The sequence below is a fragment of the Dama dama genome, chromosome X (genome assembly GCF_033118175.1).
Source record: "Dama dama isolate Ldn47 chromosome X, ASM3311817v1, whole genome shotgun sequence".
Classification (NCBI taxonomy): domain Eukaryota; kingdom Metazoa; phylum Chordata; class Mammalia; order Artiodactyla; family Cervidae; genus Dama; species Dama dama.
The window spans coordinates 135,165,788-135,180,195 of record NC_083714.1 but is presented as its reverse complement, the minus strand read 5'-3'; the positions used below and the strand labels follow the sequence as shown (position 1 = coordinate 135,180,195).

Below are 14,408 nucleotides of genomic sequence, written 5' to 3'. Positions count from 1 at the left end.
TAACAAAGTACCAAAAATCAGTGGAGTTTAAGCTCATAATCAGTGAGATCTTAATGAAAAGAAATCATGGATTATTTGATTTGGAAAAGGCCATGGGACTTTTTAAGGTACTGTGTGGGTGTGGAGGCGTGTCCATTTAGTTATTTTATGAATGAAAAGTTAAATGGCTTGCCCAGAGTCACATGTTACATTGTTAGTTGGTTAAAAGGGTCCAAAATCTAGGTCTCCTGGATCCTACTTCAGTGTTCCTTCTATGATAGCCATGTTGCTTTGGCCATTTGGCTTTATCTGTTAGCAAAGTGAAACTGCCACAATTTGGTAATGATATAAAGGTACCTGTTTTTCAGTGCCAAGAATTCCCCAAGCTTTTGATTAGAAAAAGTATACCAGCTTTATTTACCTTTTACTTTGTTGCACCATTTATTTGTAACCAGCTCCAGCATAGCTTAGGGATGTTCTAATGACCAAATGTATATGTGTTCTTGAGCGTTGGTGCTGTCAGTTTTCTGGAGCCTTCATTTTTCATAATCACACATTGTAGACTACTAGGAGCAGAGGTGAATAGGGAAAATAAATTCAGTTTGTCTTACTGTCTGAAAAATGGCCCTTTCAAAGTTCTAGAGAGAGAAGCTTGAAAACACTGTCCTCTAAACTAGGAGGGCAAAGTGCCTTTTGTTTGATATCATATTGCTGCTTCCCATGTTTTATGGGAATAAGAGCTAGCCACACATGGGCAAAGATTTCCTCGTAGCACCATCAAAAGCATTTGTGTAGGAAGTATTTATTGATCTCCTCTGTACCAGGTCCAGTCCTAGGTGGTTGGGTGTGTGTTATTGAATACCAAGCAGAACTTAGACCCGTTGTCCTAGAGCTCTCAGATTAGCAACGTTGGCCACATAGATGGTAAACCAGTAAGCAAACAAATACATAAATAAAGATGGTGGGAAGGTTTGTGAATGAAAAGTCAGAGTACTGAGATGAGGACTAATGGGGATGGAGGCTTGCTTTGGTTGAGTGATCGAGTGACATTTAAACTGAAGCCTGAAGGAGCTAGCCCTGTAAAGAGTCTGGTAGTGTAATGAGGGTTCTCAGCAGAGGGATCAAGCTTAAAGGCCCTAAGGTTAAAAAATAGAGTTTGGGGCTCTTTTGGGAACCGAAAGACTAACATGAAGGTAGGGAGAGAAGGGCATGAGGTGGGGGTGGAAACGCAGACAAGGACCAGGTCATGAGTAGTATAGTTGTCTGTTGCTGAATTACTTCCTTATTAGAAGACCATCTGTGTGTCAGTCTGTGTCTTAGAGATAGGTAGATTTTAGTTTGATTACCTCAACCTTGGGAGTAACTCAGATGGGACAGCAGAGAAACAGGTTAGCCTTCTTCATAAGACTGGAGGCATTTAGCCTCCCTAGTCTTTAGCACTTCTGACAGTTACAAAACACCAATTCTCTGGCCCAGCCCCGGTTTGCAGAACAGCTGTACATCTGCCCCCACCACAAGCCTCTAAACTACTTTGGAAAGTCCTCTAATCACGTCACATTCATTGCCCCTACTGCCAGGTGGCCCCCCGTTTCATGCTCAGACATGGGCCCCGTGAGGACCAGGTTTCCAGTTGACCCCCCTGATGTGGGTGGATTGGTTTACTGCCTGTGCCACTGTCCGCCTTTGCTACTGCTGCTTCCTGCCTTCTGATAGGCAGAATTCCTCTTCCAGGATGCTCCAGTAGTTTTCTTGAAGTAAGGAGAGTATTTCACTTGTGTAACCAGTTCACAAAAGAGCATTGGCTTTGTTTCCTGTTTATTGCAGGTACTCCGGGGGCTACTACAAAGCCCATGGTTTTATTACAGTCTCTTTTCTTTAAACTCAGTTTGAAGGGAGGCGGGTAGGGGAATTCCTTGGTGGTCCAGTGGTTATGACTTGGCATTTTCACTGCCAGGTCCTGGATTCAGTCCCTGGTCCAGGAACTAAGATCCTGAACTGTGTGGGGCGACCATAATCTCAGAGGTACTGCTGGCCCTGCATTTAGGATCTCCCTTCCCTCTTTGGTCCCATTTAGGATCTTTTCTCTAGTGTACCTTGCTTAGGAAACATTTCTTTTTTGAAGGCATCTTCATCTTTCTCATCTCTGTCCCTCACCCTATTTTCTTCCTTCCCAGACATGCCTGAATGTGAGGGTCACACAGCTTAGACTTTCAAGCTAGGATTCTGACCATTACCCAAAACCTTGGAGCCATGTGTATTTTAGAATTCATAGCTTTTAGATTTTAGAATGGAAATATGGCCTGTCACTTTAGGATCCTGTGATCAGGTATTATTTCTAAAGCATAACATAAGAATTATTTATACTAAGTAGGTTAAACAAAGACTTATAAGTGGTTTCATGTTAGTTCAGGTTTTGCTCCTAAAGAGATTTGCCTTAAAGTTAGAAAAAAAAATAGCAGTCTTTAGACTGATGTTTTTGGTTTTCGGAATGCCGATCAGGGATTAAGAACCTATATCCTTCCTGGTATATACATATGTAACCATGGTGGTTAGGATGTCCCAACTAAATCTAAAGCTATTATAAAAATTCCTTTAGCATGAAATAGTACCTTACTTGCTCCCCTGCCAATTGATCCATTAGAGTTAATGTGACTTCTGTCCTTCCTCTGTGTCTGAGGGTTCAGCATGAGTGGAGTTAATGATACGAAAGGGTGTATTGGTTCAGCCTAAGTTCTCCATCCCAGTACATTACACTACCTGGGGGTGGACAGATGGACACGCCACAGGAGGACAGCAGGAACTGGCAGCAGCCGCTGTTCAGAGAGATCAGTCACCCTTAGAGGTTCCTGCAGGTCGACTGTGAGCTGCACTGTGGATGCATGCAGGGCACGTGACCTCTGCTCACAGAGGTGACTCACGCAGCCTGGGGGATAAAATGCTCTCTTAAGCCAAAGCTTCAGGCCCAACCTGAAAATTTCAGCTGCTACAGATGCTGCATGGAAGCTCCTCAGCACAGTGATGTGATTGATTCCTTTTTACCCTTTTAAACTCCTCCTTCCTCTGTATGTAGTGGTAGGGTTAACACAACAGTGGATTCCTATGTCGTATCTGTAAGTCTGTTTCATATAAACTTCACAGTAAAGAGTACAGGAAAATACAAGTAGAAAGTTAGGTTCGTGCTGGTCAAGTAAGCCTTTTCTTCTGTAAGTTTCTCATTCTTGATCCTTTCATCAAGAAAATCTGATATTTAAAAAAAAAAAGAAAATCTGATATTTGATATTCCATCCTTGGACTTCTTATACAGAAGTACTCAAAGTGCAAAGTGAAATTGGTATGTTTTTATTGTTCTTAGAATTTCCTGAATAGTGGTTTGAAAGCTTTAATTTTACTCTATTCACCATTGTTTACATTCTAGAAAATGAAGAAGTCAAGGAAACGACTTTACGAGAGCTTAAAATGCTTCGTACTCTCAAACAGGAAAACATTGTGGAGTTGAAGGAAGCCTTTCGTCGGAGGGGGAAATTGTACTTGGTGTTTGAGTATGTTGAAAAAGTAAGTCACTGACAGTAGAGATCTGCCTCATTCTTTTATTTAGCGCTCTTTCTGATGCTATTAAAGTATTATTGTTGAGTGTGACTTGTCATTGTGCTCTTAATCTGACTGTAAAAATGAAAGTATTACCCACAAGTCATTAGAAATCCTGAAAAAATATTGAAGGATTTTGTAAGCTTTAACCATACAGAGATAATCTTAAATTTAAACAGTGTATTGATTTGGCTTCTGAAGTCTTAGACTCTATCTTCAACAAGTAATTTTTAGACTTGGTTTATTTTAATTAAGCTTAAGCAAGGCCTCTGAGGGAGAGGCACATAAATTGACAGTGATGGTACAGGATGATATAAGTATGTGTAAGATACCGCACAGGCACAGGGTGGGTGTCTGTATCAGACCTAGATGGCTAATGAGTGGGCTCATGAAGCAGCCTTTTTGAATTGTCAGTGTTGTAGCTTTATTTGAGGGAAGAAGATGTGCCAGGAGCCAGAAGGTAAAGCTTGAGGAGATAGATGAGACCACAAGTAAGGAATTAGAAGCGTGGGAGAAAAGAAGAAAAAGCACACATTGTTCGAGTTGTCTCTGTACCTGCTCTCACATTTTTATAATTGTTATTAACTCTTAGTGACGGTTTAATCATATGACCTGAAGGGAAATGTCCAGTGCAGTAAACAATATTGTATACCTATGAGTTTCTTGAACAGCAACTGACTTACAGCAGTTGGTTATTGTCAAGAACTGAAATAAGTGCTTTCACAAGAATAGAATAAACTGGAGCCAGACAGACCTTTCAGAGGTTTCCTTACTGAGTAAATAGGTGGCTACTGCTGATTTCCTGTGTTCTTATCTAAAATTAAGACTGGAGAGGTTTATCTTTGCTTTAGGTCAATTCCCAGGTGCTTTCTGTGTCATAAATGACAATATCACCACCAGCATCATCATTGTGAAATGGAAAGCAGAGTTGCCAAGACAGCTAACCAGTAATATGACTTTTCAATTAATTCAGCCTTTACAAAGTATTTTTCTAATTAAATATATATGTATATAATAATTTCATTACAAGCAAAACTTGAAAAAATATAAACTTTGTTGTCTTAAAACACTGTTTTATGTTGCTTTTCGAGAATCCGTTTAAAGGCTTCTTTTTTTGTGTTAATCTAGACATTTTCCTAAGGGATCCTTCCCACTGGGGAAAAAACCCCTGAAATTTGATATTTTATAAAAAAAGGATTGCTGTAAAATCAGATGCTTATTTTTTAGTTGTCAAAAATAATCATGTGGTCTACAATTTTGCTGCCAAATAATAAAATTTGGCCAGATCTATTTTAGTTATCTTTTTTATTTCTAATTCTACTCATGGTGATTGTTTACAATTTTGTATGAACAAATGGAGAAATCACCTATGTGTATCAGACAGTATGTAATGTCTGCAGTCTCTGCTGGTAAGTGGCAGAGCTGCAATCAGAACTCCAGTCTTCTGACCTCCAAGCCTGGGATTCTTGTGCTGGCCTTATGGTTTTTCAGTGGAAGGTGACCATCACCCTCCCATCAGTAGCAGTGCCTAATGATTGACAGTGAGTCTCAAGAGGGCAAGGAGAAAGATGCTCTTAGGTGTAGGGGGTTGTAACAGAGACGCAAGATTACAGTGGCTTAAACAAAACAGAAGTTTCTGTCTCAAGTACGAATACAGAGGTAGATGGGTATGGTACCTCTGCTCTACAGCTGCAGGAGATCCCAGGTGGCTTCCACCTTTATGGTCTGCCACCCCTCAGAAGTGGCCCTTGTCTTCAAGTCAGGATGGAGCTTCAGCTATCACATCCCATTGGCCAGGACTTAGTTGCATGGCCATACTAGCTGCAAGGCAGAGGAAAATGTACTCTTCTTTCTGGGCATTTATGCATCCACTTATAAGATATATTACTCTAGTAAGGAAAGAATGGATATTGGGGGACATTTCTCTCTATAAGTGAGGAACTTAGAGTTGATTAGTAAATGAGACATACAATTTATGTTCTTTATTACAAAGCCCTTTTACTCCTCATGTGCATTTGTTAATTGAAAAAGATAATTCCAGGGGAGAATCCCTAAAAAGTGATATATGCTTTAAACATTTTATTTTAACTTAAGACCTATCAATATACATTCATTTTCCACATTCTCTTCAGAAGTGGGTATTGATCTTCTGGTTGGATTTCTGATGGGCTTTCTTACATACATTCTACCCTTAATGCATCAGTGATATCCTGTGTCAGCTTCTTTAAAGTGAAGTGAAAACTTAAAAACATTGCAAAGTAGTCTCAGTGCAGAATCCTTAACCACACCACTGTCCCTTGCCAGTGTTTTCTAGTTGCATTCACATTTGATTAGATAGCATTATGTGTAGTGGCTTTCCTTTAAGTCTTTCCAAATTATTAAACTTCACTTTCTTATAAACAGCAAACCTCTTTTTTAAAAACATTATTTAGTTGGCTTATATGATACATAATTATATTAAAATAACATGTATCTGTTATAAATAGGTATGAGAGTATTATAAGCAAGCAGCTGATTGGTTATATGTATGCAACTTGACTGGCGGGGGCAAAATTGTAGAGCAACTTTTTGGTCTTAGGACTCCTTTACATTCTTAACATTATTGGGAACCCTAAGAGCTTTGTATTTATGTGGGTTTTATCTATTAATATTTATCATATTAGAAGTCAAAACTGAAGAATATAAAAATATTGATTCATTTAAAATAATAATAAACCCACTGCCTGTTAACATAAATGTTTGTGTATCAGTCATTCTTTCAAGTAAAAAATGGTATGCCTCAAGAAAAATGACTAGTTCAGTTTATAACTTGATTACCCAAGTGCTTTTCCCCAAGACAGCTAGCATACTTTGATATGCAGCAGAAGTGGTTTAGTTGTATTCCTCATTTTGTCATGTAGATTCCTAAAAAGACAAGTACTCAAGAACTGAAATTGAATAAACATGATAATTTTTACTGCTTCATCAAAGACATCCTTTACTGAAATTGACCTTTTCCTTTTTTTTAAATGTAAGGGTGTGGCATTGAAGAATCTAATGCTTTGATTCATGCTAAGGTGCCACCAGTGTAAATGCCAACACAGTGAAAAAGGCAAACAGCTGAGTGCTGTTATGAATATAGTTTTGACTTCATGGGTCCTCTGAGACAGCGCCACTCCCGGAGATCCACAGATTACACTTTGAGAACTGGTGTCCTAGATGGTCATCTACAAACAGTAAACTCTAACCGTTCTATAGACCTTAATCTTGTGCTTTACAGAGGAAATGGAGGATATTTAGTTAATCTGGAAATTTACTGGAAATTGATTAAGTGGAATTTCTACTTAAACAATGTGCATGAATTTTAGAATGGTCTCTGACTCCAGACTAAGATTTTTGCATATTGATTTGTTTGGAGTCTGTGAATTTTTATTTCAACAGTATTTTGTAGCCTTTTAAAATATTTGTTATGATTATATTGACTACTGGTAATCTTAGGGATCATTTAAGAATATTTTCCAGGTCGCCCAGAAATGTTTCAAAGCTTGATCTTACTGTGAAGTTCTATCAGAGATGCACAGTGCACTATGTTAAAATGACTATTTCCTCTCTCCATGTATTACAGTGTCTTTTCCCTACTTTGTGTTGCTTTTCCCTCAAAATTAGAATTAAATGATGCCTGATAGGTTTCAGAGAGTGAAGAGTACACAGGAATATTATTGGAGACAGCATTGGGGAGTAGCAAAACCTGAATTTCTTTAAAAAAGAGAACCTTGATTTAATACAGTATCCTGCTTCAGCATGAAAAAGATTATAAATGGAAAGCAAAGCAATTTTTTAAAAAATATATTCTGTGTATTATCATCCAAGATGCTTTTAAAATTTTTAATACATAATTTGTGGGCCTACCTAATTTTGGAGATCAATGGCTCTCTATTTAATTTTTAGAATATGCTTGAATTGCTGGAAGAAATGCCAAATGGAGTTCCACCTGAAAAAGTAAAAAGTTATATCTATCAGCTAATCAAAGCTATTCACTGGTGCCATAAGAATGATATTGTTCATCGAGGTAAGTATGGAATTTTCAAAATGGAAAATATTAAAATAGCAAATAAAATTAACAAAATATTTCACATAGGCATTGACATTCTGTTTAAATTAAATACATTTTGAAGGTGTAGGATATTTGAGCTCCAGGTCTCCTTTCGTATCATCAAAAGGATGGACTGCACATTTATTTGGATATTATGGTGAGATATCCATGAGATATCCATGAAACCATATCTGGTTTCAACAGTATAAGTACCTAGTGATAAAAAGAATTCAATAAATGCAAACTTTGCAGTTTGCTTGGCGAGGGCAACAACCTTCTCCATTGCCTTTTGGTCCTGCAGATAGACCTGGTAACATGAAACAGGCCAGAATCAGACTTTAGAGGTGATGCTAAGTGACTGGCCCCCATTGACAGTCTCTTCTCATTCTCTGTTCGACCAAGATCTCTAGCATGTACCTTTACCTCCTGATTTTCCCTGCCTGTTACTGGAAAGTGCCCATTGTTTTCAGGTTTTAGGCATGATCAACCTTGCGTAAAGGCCATGATTATACTTCCATAAACTGTTTTATTTTGTCCTTTATTGCCATGAGGTGGGTGGTTTATAGCAATAAAAGAGAAATTACTTGCTCAGCACCATCTTTAACTCTACACTGTTTATCTTCTCCTGATAATCTCTTGCATTCAAGAGTCACGCATTGAACAATAATGAAGCTAAAAAATGTTTGTCAGAAAATGTTGCAGTATCCATTTCTTATCTTTGAATTATCAGGCAAATGAATACTACATTTTAGTGTTTCTAAATAGACACAGAAGGATATCATTTTTAAAATAGTTTCACATTAAAAATAGCTTAAAGGTCATGTGAAGAATGCCAACTCCTATTATTTCTGGAAAGAGACAGTTTGTTATTTGTCTTCCATTTGACTTTCATAGTGGTTACTTTATGAAAGTTGTTGGCAGCATGGAGAGATGGCCTGGTCACCTGGACATCTAGTGTCTAGGATAATGATTCTAATAACTGTCTCTGCTACAGTTTGAGGATATTAATAAGGAACTGATTTAGCTGCATTTCCATAGTGATGCTGTAATTTGGCTAAGTGTATAGTGAATTAATGGTTGTGAATTAGCGGTAGAAACTGAAATCTACAGATTCTGAAATCTGATCTGAAATGGTTCAGATGGTTCTGAAATCTACAGATCTCACCCCTACCTCTTTCCTTTCTCCATTTTCACTTCTACCATATAATGTAGATGATGAGTACTCTAAGAATAGAATTGTGAGATGCCTCCAAAGGGGTGAATTAAACTGCATCTTCTGTGTATTTCTACTCCTTAACTCCCACCACATCTTCAGAAGTTCCATGGAAAAAATGAGAAATCTTATCTTGACTCATCCAGCATAGCTTCAATAATAGATATTTATGATCGTGAACCACACAGAGAAGCTAAACAGATATATAAATAATAGAAATTATATAGAAAATCATAACAGACAATGTATCTTCTATGTATTTTTTCCTCCAGTAAATACAGTGCTATCTACTTAGTCCGTATGTGTTTTTAAAGTATCTTATGGGTGTAAACATTTTATACTCTATCTCCAAAAATTTGTATTATTAGTATTTTATAAAGTAAAAATAGTTCCTTGAAATGTGGTAACCTAGTTTCAGTCATCCTTAAATTCCTTTCAGAGATCCAGTCAATGCCTTTAAGATTTAAGGGGAAAAATATTTTTGAAATTGTGGTCTGCATGTTTCTCAAAATGAAGTTAATTGAAACTTTTGTGTACTGTTATAAAATGTGTTACTCTGCTTTTTACTACCACAGTTTTCTGTTCGGATTACTCTATTTCTAATTAAGTGCCATTACAGTGATCTAACAGTGTCAATCAGTAGTACATGGTCCATTTTTAAATGATTGTTTTTTAATCTTGATACTCCAGATATAAAACCAGAAAATCTCTTAATCAGCCACAATGATGTTTTGAAACTGTGTGACTTTGGTAAGTTAAAAAGAAATTGAGTCCTGTAAGTACAGAAGTAATTTAATATAACACATAGGTAGCTTTTACAGGTGTTTTAAAAGTATTTTTTTTAAGTATTTTTTATCTTTTGACTTAAATTAATGTATATTCATAAGCCTGGTATTTAATGACTCCAGAGAAAGAATTTTCTAGAAAATACCATCATGACCTTCTGGCTTGAGTAGGATAAAAAAATTTTTTTAATATTTTAAATATTGATAGAAATTATTGTAGGCACAATCATAAACACTGAAAAATAACTGTAAATATATATATATTATATATATGTGATAGTTATATATGTGTAAGTTTAAAAGACATTTTTAGAATGCTTCCATTTATCTCCTTTAAATGTTCAGTCAAGGTATTATTAATTGATTATGATATTCCAGCTCCTGGTTGAGTGTATAAGGAAGTTTTGAGTCATACTGTATCACAGTAGAAAATTGTGTACTGTTTTTCATATATATAAAACTCTGTATTATGTGCTATTAAAAATTTAAGTTAAAATAATTCAGAAAAGTTTTAAAATTTTAGATTAGGTTTCTACATCATGGGTCACTTTATTTTAAAAAGTGATTTAAAATTTAAAAAATTTTACATTTTTGCCTAATCCATGTGCTAAAAAATAACTTTTAAAAAATGTTATTTTTTCATATATTTAAATATAATCACAAATACAGTGTGAATCTCTATATATAAATGAAGAGGTTTCTCACTTATCTCCTTGTATCTTTATCTCCCTGTATCTCCTTATAAGGAGAAGTTAGATTAGTACTGAGAATATGGATTGCACAGGTGAGAGAAATTAGAAGCAATCTAAAAATTCACTTTGTAGAATGATCAGTTTTGGCCAGTGCAGCAATTGGAAGCATGTATAACTGTTTTCACTTATTGATTTTTAAGAGTTTGAATATTATGAACCTGTCTGCTTGAGGAAAAATGTTTTATAGGACTTAATTTTCTTAGTATTTTATGATAAGGAATATTGCAAAGAAGAGTCCTGCTATACCTAAACGTGTTAAGAAGTACTTAGGAGCTGAAATTAGTAAAGCAAGTTAAAAAAGAGGTGTGTGTAGAATAGTTAATAACGGTAAAAGAGTTTCCTTAGTTTAGCATCATTTCTCAAAAGACAATTTTACATTGTCAGGAAATTCCGCATGGCAGCAACACATGTGGCATTCTGTGTCCTGTGCATCCCCAACAAAAAACTCCTAATTGTTTTCCCTCCCAGAGCATGTAGCTCCTTTGTCTGGCTTGAAGAATCCCAATAAAAAATATAAATATTTCTTCCAAATGTGTCTTATAAAGAAATATTGATTAACTGAAGTTAGGGCTTTTGTTTTGTTGCTGTGATTATTTTTATTTTTTTACTGTTCTACTTTAAGAAACACTATTTTCTAACTCTTGAAACTATTTTTTTAACTTTTTATCTCGTATTGGAATATAAGCCGGGTGGCACAGTGGTACAGAATCTGCTTGCCAAAGCAGGAGATGTGGGTTTGATCCCTGGGTCAGAAAGATCTCTTGGAGTAGGAAATGGCAACCCACTCCAATATTCTTGCCTGGAAAATTCCATGGGCAGAGGAGCCTGGTGAGCTATAGTCCAGTGGGGTCACAAAGAGTCAGATACAGCTGAGCACACACGCACACATGTGCACATAGCTGATAAACAGCATTGTGGTAGTTTCAGGTGAACAGCAAAGGGACTCAGCCACACGCATACATATGCCTTAACTGTCACCTCTTATTTTAATGTTCTGGTTCTCTGTGACTATTTCCAGTGAACCTATGTTGCTTTTGGTGCATTAGATGGGTAATTAACTGACCCTCCAGTTTATTTTGTGGCCGCAAAACCTTTTGAAAGGATTGTTACTTGGGGAGGTGGGGGAGCAACAGTCTGTAAGGTAATTAAGATATCCCTAATATGCTTCTCAGTTACATTAGGAGATAAAAATCATTTTGGCCTGCTTCATTTCCATCATTGCCAACCCTAACTGTTGTTGTTTACATAATGGTCAGAGCTGATCAGCACCAATAGATACAGAAATACTATCTAAGTCCCATATAGCTGAATTAATGAGTTATCTGCAACATGCTAATGTAACTTTGACTTTTGGCTCTCATGGAGTCTTCATTTTGTAAGATTTGCATTTATTGGAAAAGCTGGTTTAAAAGTATGCTCTGAATTCAGAGACTTTGAAAACATGGATTTCTTTATTAGAGAGAAGAGACTGGATTTGTAGTGACTACATTGTATATTTTAGTTCACATATGAACAATGAACTAACTTTTTAAAATAATAAGGGCATGTTAATAAACAGCCCATTTAATAACAATCATTATATTCTTTTGATGTTCCTTTAAGATATTAATGTAGCACTGAAATATTTTGTCAGCATGAAATTAACTCTTTTTCAAAATTACACTTTTGGGTTTTGCTGTCTTTCAGGTTTTGCTCGGAATCTATCAGAAGGAAATAATGCTAATTATACAGAATATGTGGCCACCAGGTGGTATCGGTCCCCAGAACTCTTACTTGGGTGAGTTACCTTCCCAGAATAGAATAACATCTACATATTTGTTGACCCTCTATTGTTAACTTTGAGATTATCTGTGGAAGATAAGAACTTGAGTTATTTAAATGCCAGTTACCTGTCGCAGTATAGCAAACCTAAAAACTTAATGGCATAAAACAAGCACCATTTTATTTGCTCATGATTCTGGGTGCCAATGGATTGGAGGAATCAGCTATTTGAGTTCAACTGTCTGATTCTTCTGCTGGTCTCAAATGGAATTGCTCATGTAGCTACAATCAGTCAACAAGTCATCTGGAGGCTGTTTGGTTTTAGGGAGCCTCAGCTGGAACAAAGCATCTCTGTTGCATGGGGACTCATCCTCCAGTAGGTTAGTCCAAGTTTCTTCACATAATAGCAGTAGAATTCCCGGAGCAGAGGGCAAGCCCAAGAGCAAAAGTGTTTTTTTCAAGCCTCTTTGCATGACTTTTGCCTCATTGGCCAAAGCATGTTACTTGTCTATGCTCTGATTCATGGGATGGAGGAATAAACTTGATGGGAGGAGTGGCAGAGTCGCATTACAAAGTGACATGTATACAGAAATGGGGGGAATTATTGCTGCCACCTTTGTTAATAGACTTGCACAATAAAAATGTGGATATCCACAGTTTGACATTCTGGCTTATCTGTTTGTTCATACATTCATTCATCCATGCATTCAGCAAATATTTCTGGAATATCTCTTATGCCTAGCCACTTTGCTATAAATATTAACCAACTGCCATTTTTCTTCCAAGCAGTGTAAATCCTGTTTGATGATAAATGGCTATTCAAACTAGTCCATTGATGATTTTCTCAGCAACACTGCCATATCCATCCACTTTGTGCCACCTTTCCACTTTCAGTGCTATAGCTACCAGGGCAACCATTTCATTCACCTATCAACACCAGAAACGCATTATCTGATAAGATTCTTCCTCTTATTTATTTAAAAAAATTTTTTTTCCATATATTTATATTAGTTGGAGGCTAATTACTTTACAATATTGTAGGGGTTTTTGCCATACATTGATATGAATCAACCATGGATTTACATGTGTTCCTCATCCTGAAGATTCTTCCTTTTAATAAGTTTAAACTTTAGAGACTAAGAAGGGGCCTGTAGTCTTGGTCTCCATCACATATTCTCATTAATAATTCTCTATTTATTGTAGTCGTAGTATTTTCTTATTTATCCTAGATTGTATTTTCTTCTTTGGGACCATCAAATAACTGAGGTAGAAGACACTCTCTACAAATAAAATTACAGATGGTGGTAATGATAACCATTGCATTAATTATAGGTTTCATCTCTTTGCTTTAGTATGCCATGTATGTATCTAGGGGACATGATGAATTTAATTTTTTAAAGATAATTTTTACAACATTGTAAATGAACTCTGCTTCAATAAAAAATTTTTAATCATTAAATAAAGATACTTTTTATATAATAGAAATATACATTTCTATTTCTTCTGAAGATTATGATGACTATATATTTAAGTTACTCACTGAAAGATTATTTTGAAGTTAACAGTTGATTTCCCAGTGTCTATTTGGTGTTAATTCTTATTTCATTGCAGACCTAGAGCCTCTAAGAATTACTGGTGTCAGTTACTGAAAGCTTTACTATTTATTTTTAAATCAAAAGCTTGTGTTTCATCCTCTGAAATCAATGGTGGCTAGTCACTTTATTATCCCTCCTTGGGTGGCTAGATTTTAGAATTTCTGTGTTCATTTTAAACTTGGATTTAGGATTGATTTTCTTTTGTGTCATCTGTGTTTCTTCTGTGTACCTCTGTCTGGACTCACTTGAATGAATTGTCCATTCATGTGTCCATTCTTTGGGGAGGGATTGGGAGTTTGAATTTACTGGGCAGGATTTGCCAAAGAAGAAATGAATTTGAAGTAAATCATTCTTAGACCCCCATCTGAGGATTCAAGTATGGTAGAGGGACTCATTATAATTTTGTCTATAAAATGTCCTTGAGTTCATTCTGAGGACAGCCTTAATGTGAAACTTTAGAGAGTGTTTGCTGCCTAATAGTACATTTTGGAAAACTGAAATTATATTTAGAGATATATGGGAGCTACCCAAAGTAGATGAGGACTCCAACTAATTTGAGCCAAATTGAATATTGCTAATTAAATGATTGTCGAGTACTAGTTGAAGAACCATATTATTTGTATAAAAATTCCATTGAAATCATTTGATATTTGGTCAACATGTAGA

General features: G+C 36.1%; 1 protein-coding gene across 1 annotated transcript in view; it reads left to right on the top strand.

Annotated features, from left to right (window-relative positions):
- CDKL5 (cyclin dependent kinase like 5) overlaps positions 1-14,408 on the top strand; it is a 112,700-nt gene that overhangs the window by 56,452 nt on the left and 41,840 nt on the right. The window contains exons 4-7 of the mRNA XM_061136389.1: positions 3,395-3,531; positions 7,492-7,612; positions 9,540-9,599; positions 12,073-12,163. Coding sequence (XP_060992372.1) covers positions 3,395-3,531; positions 7,492-7,612; positions 9,540-9,599; positions 12,073-12,163 — 409 coding nt within the window. The remainder of the gene's footprint in view (positions 1-3,394; positions 3,532-7,491; positions 7,613-9,539; positions 9,600-12,072; positions 12,164-14,408) is intronic.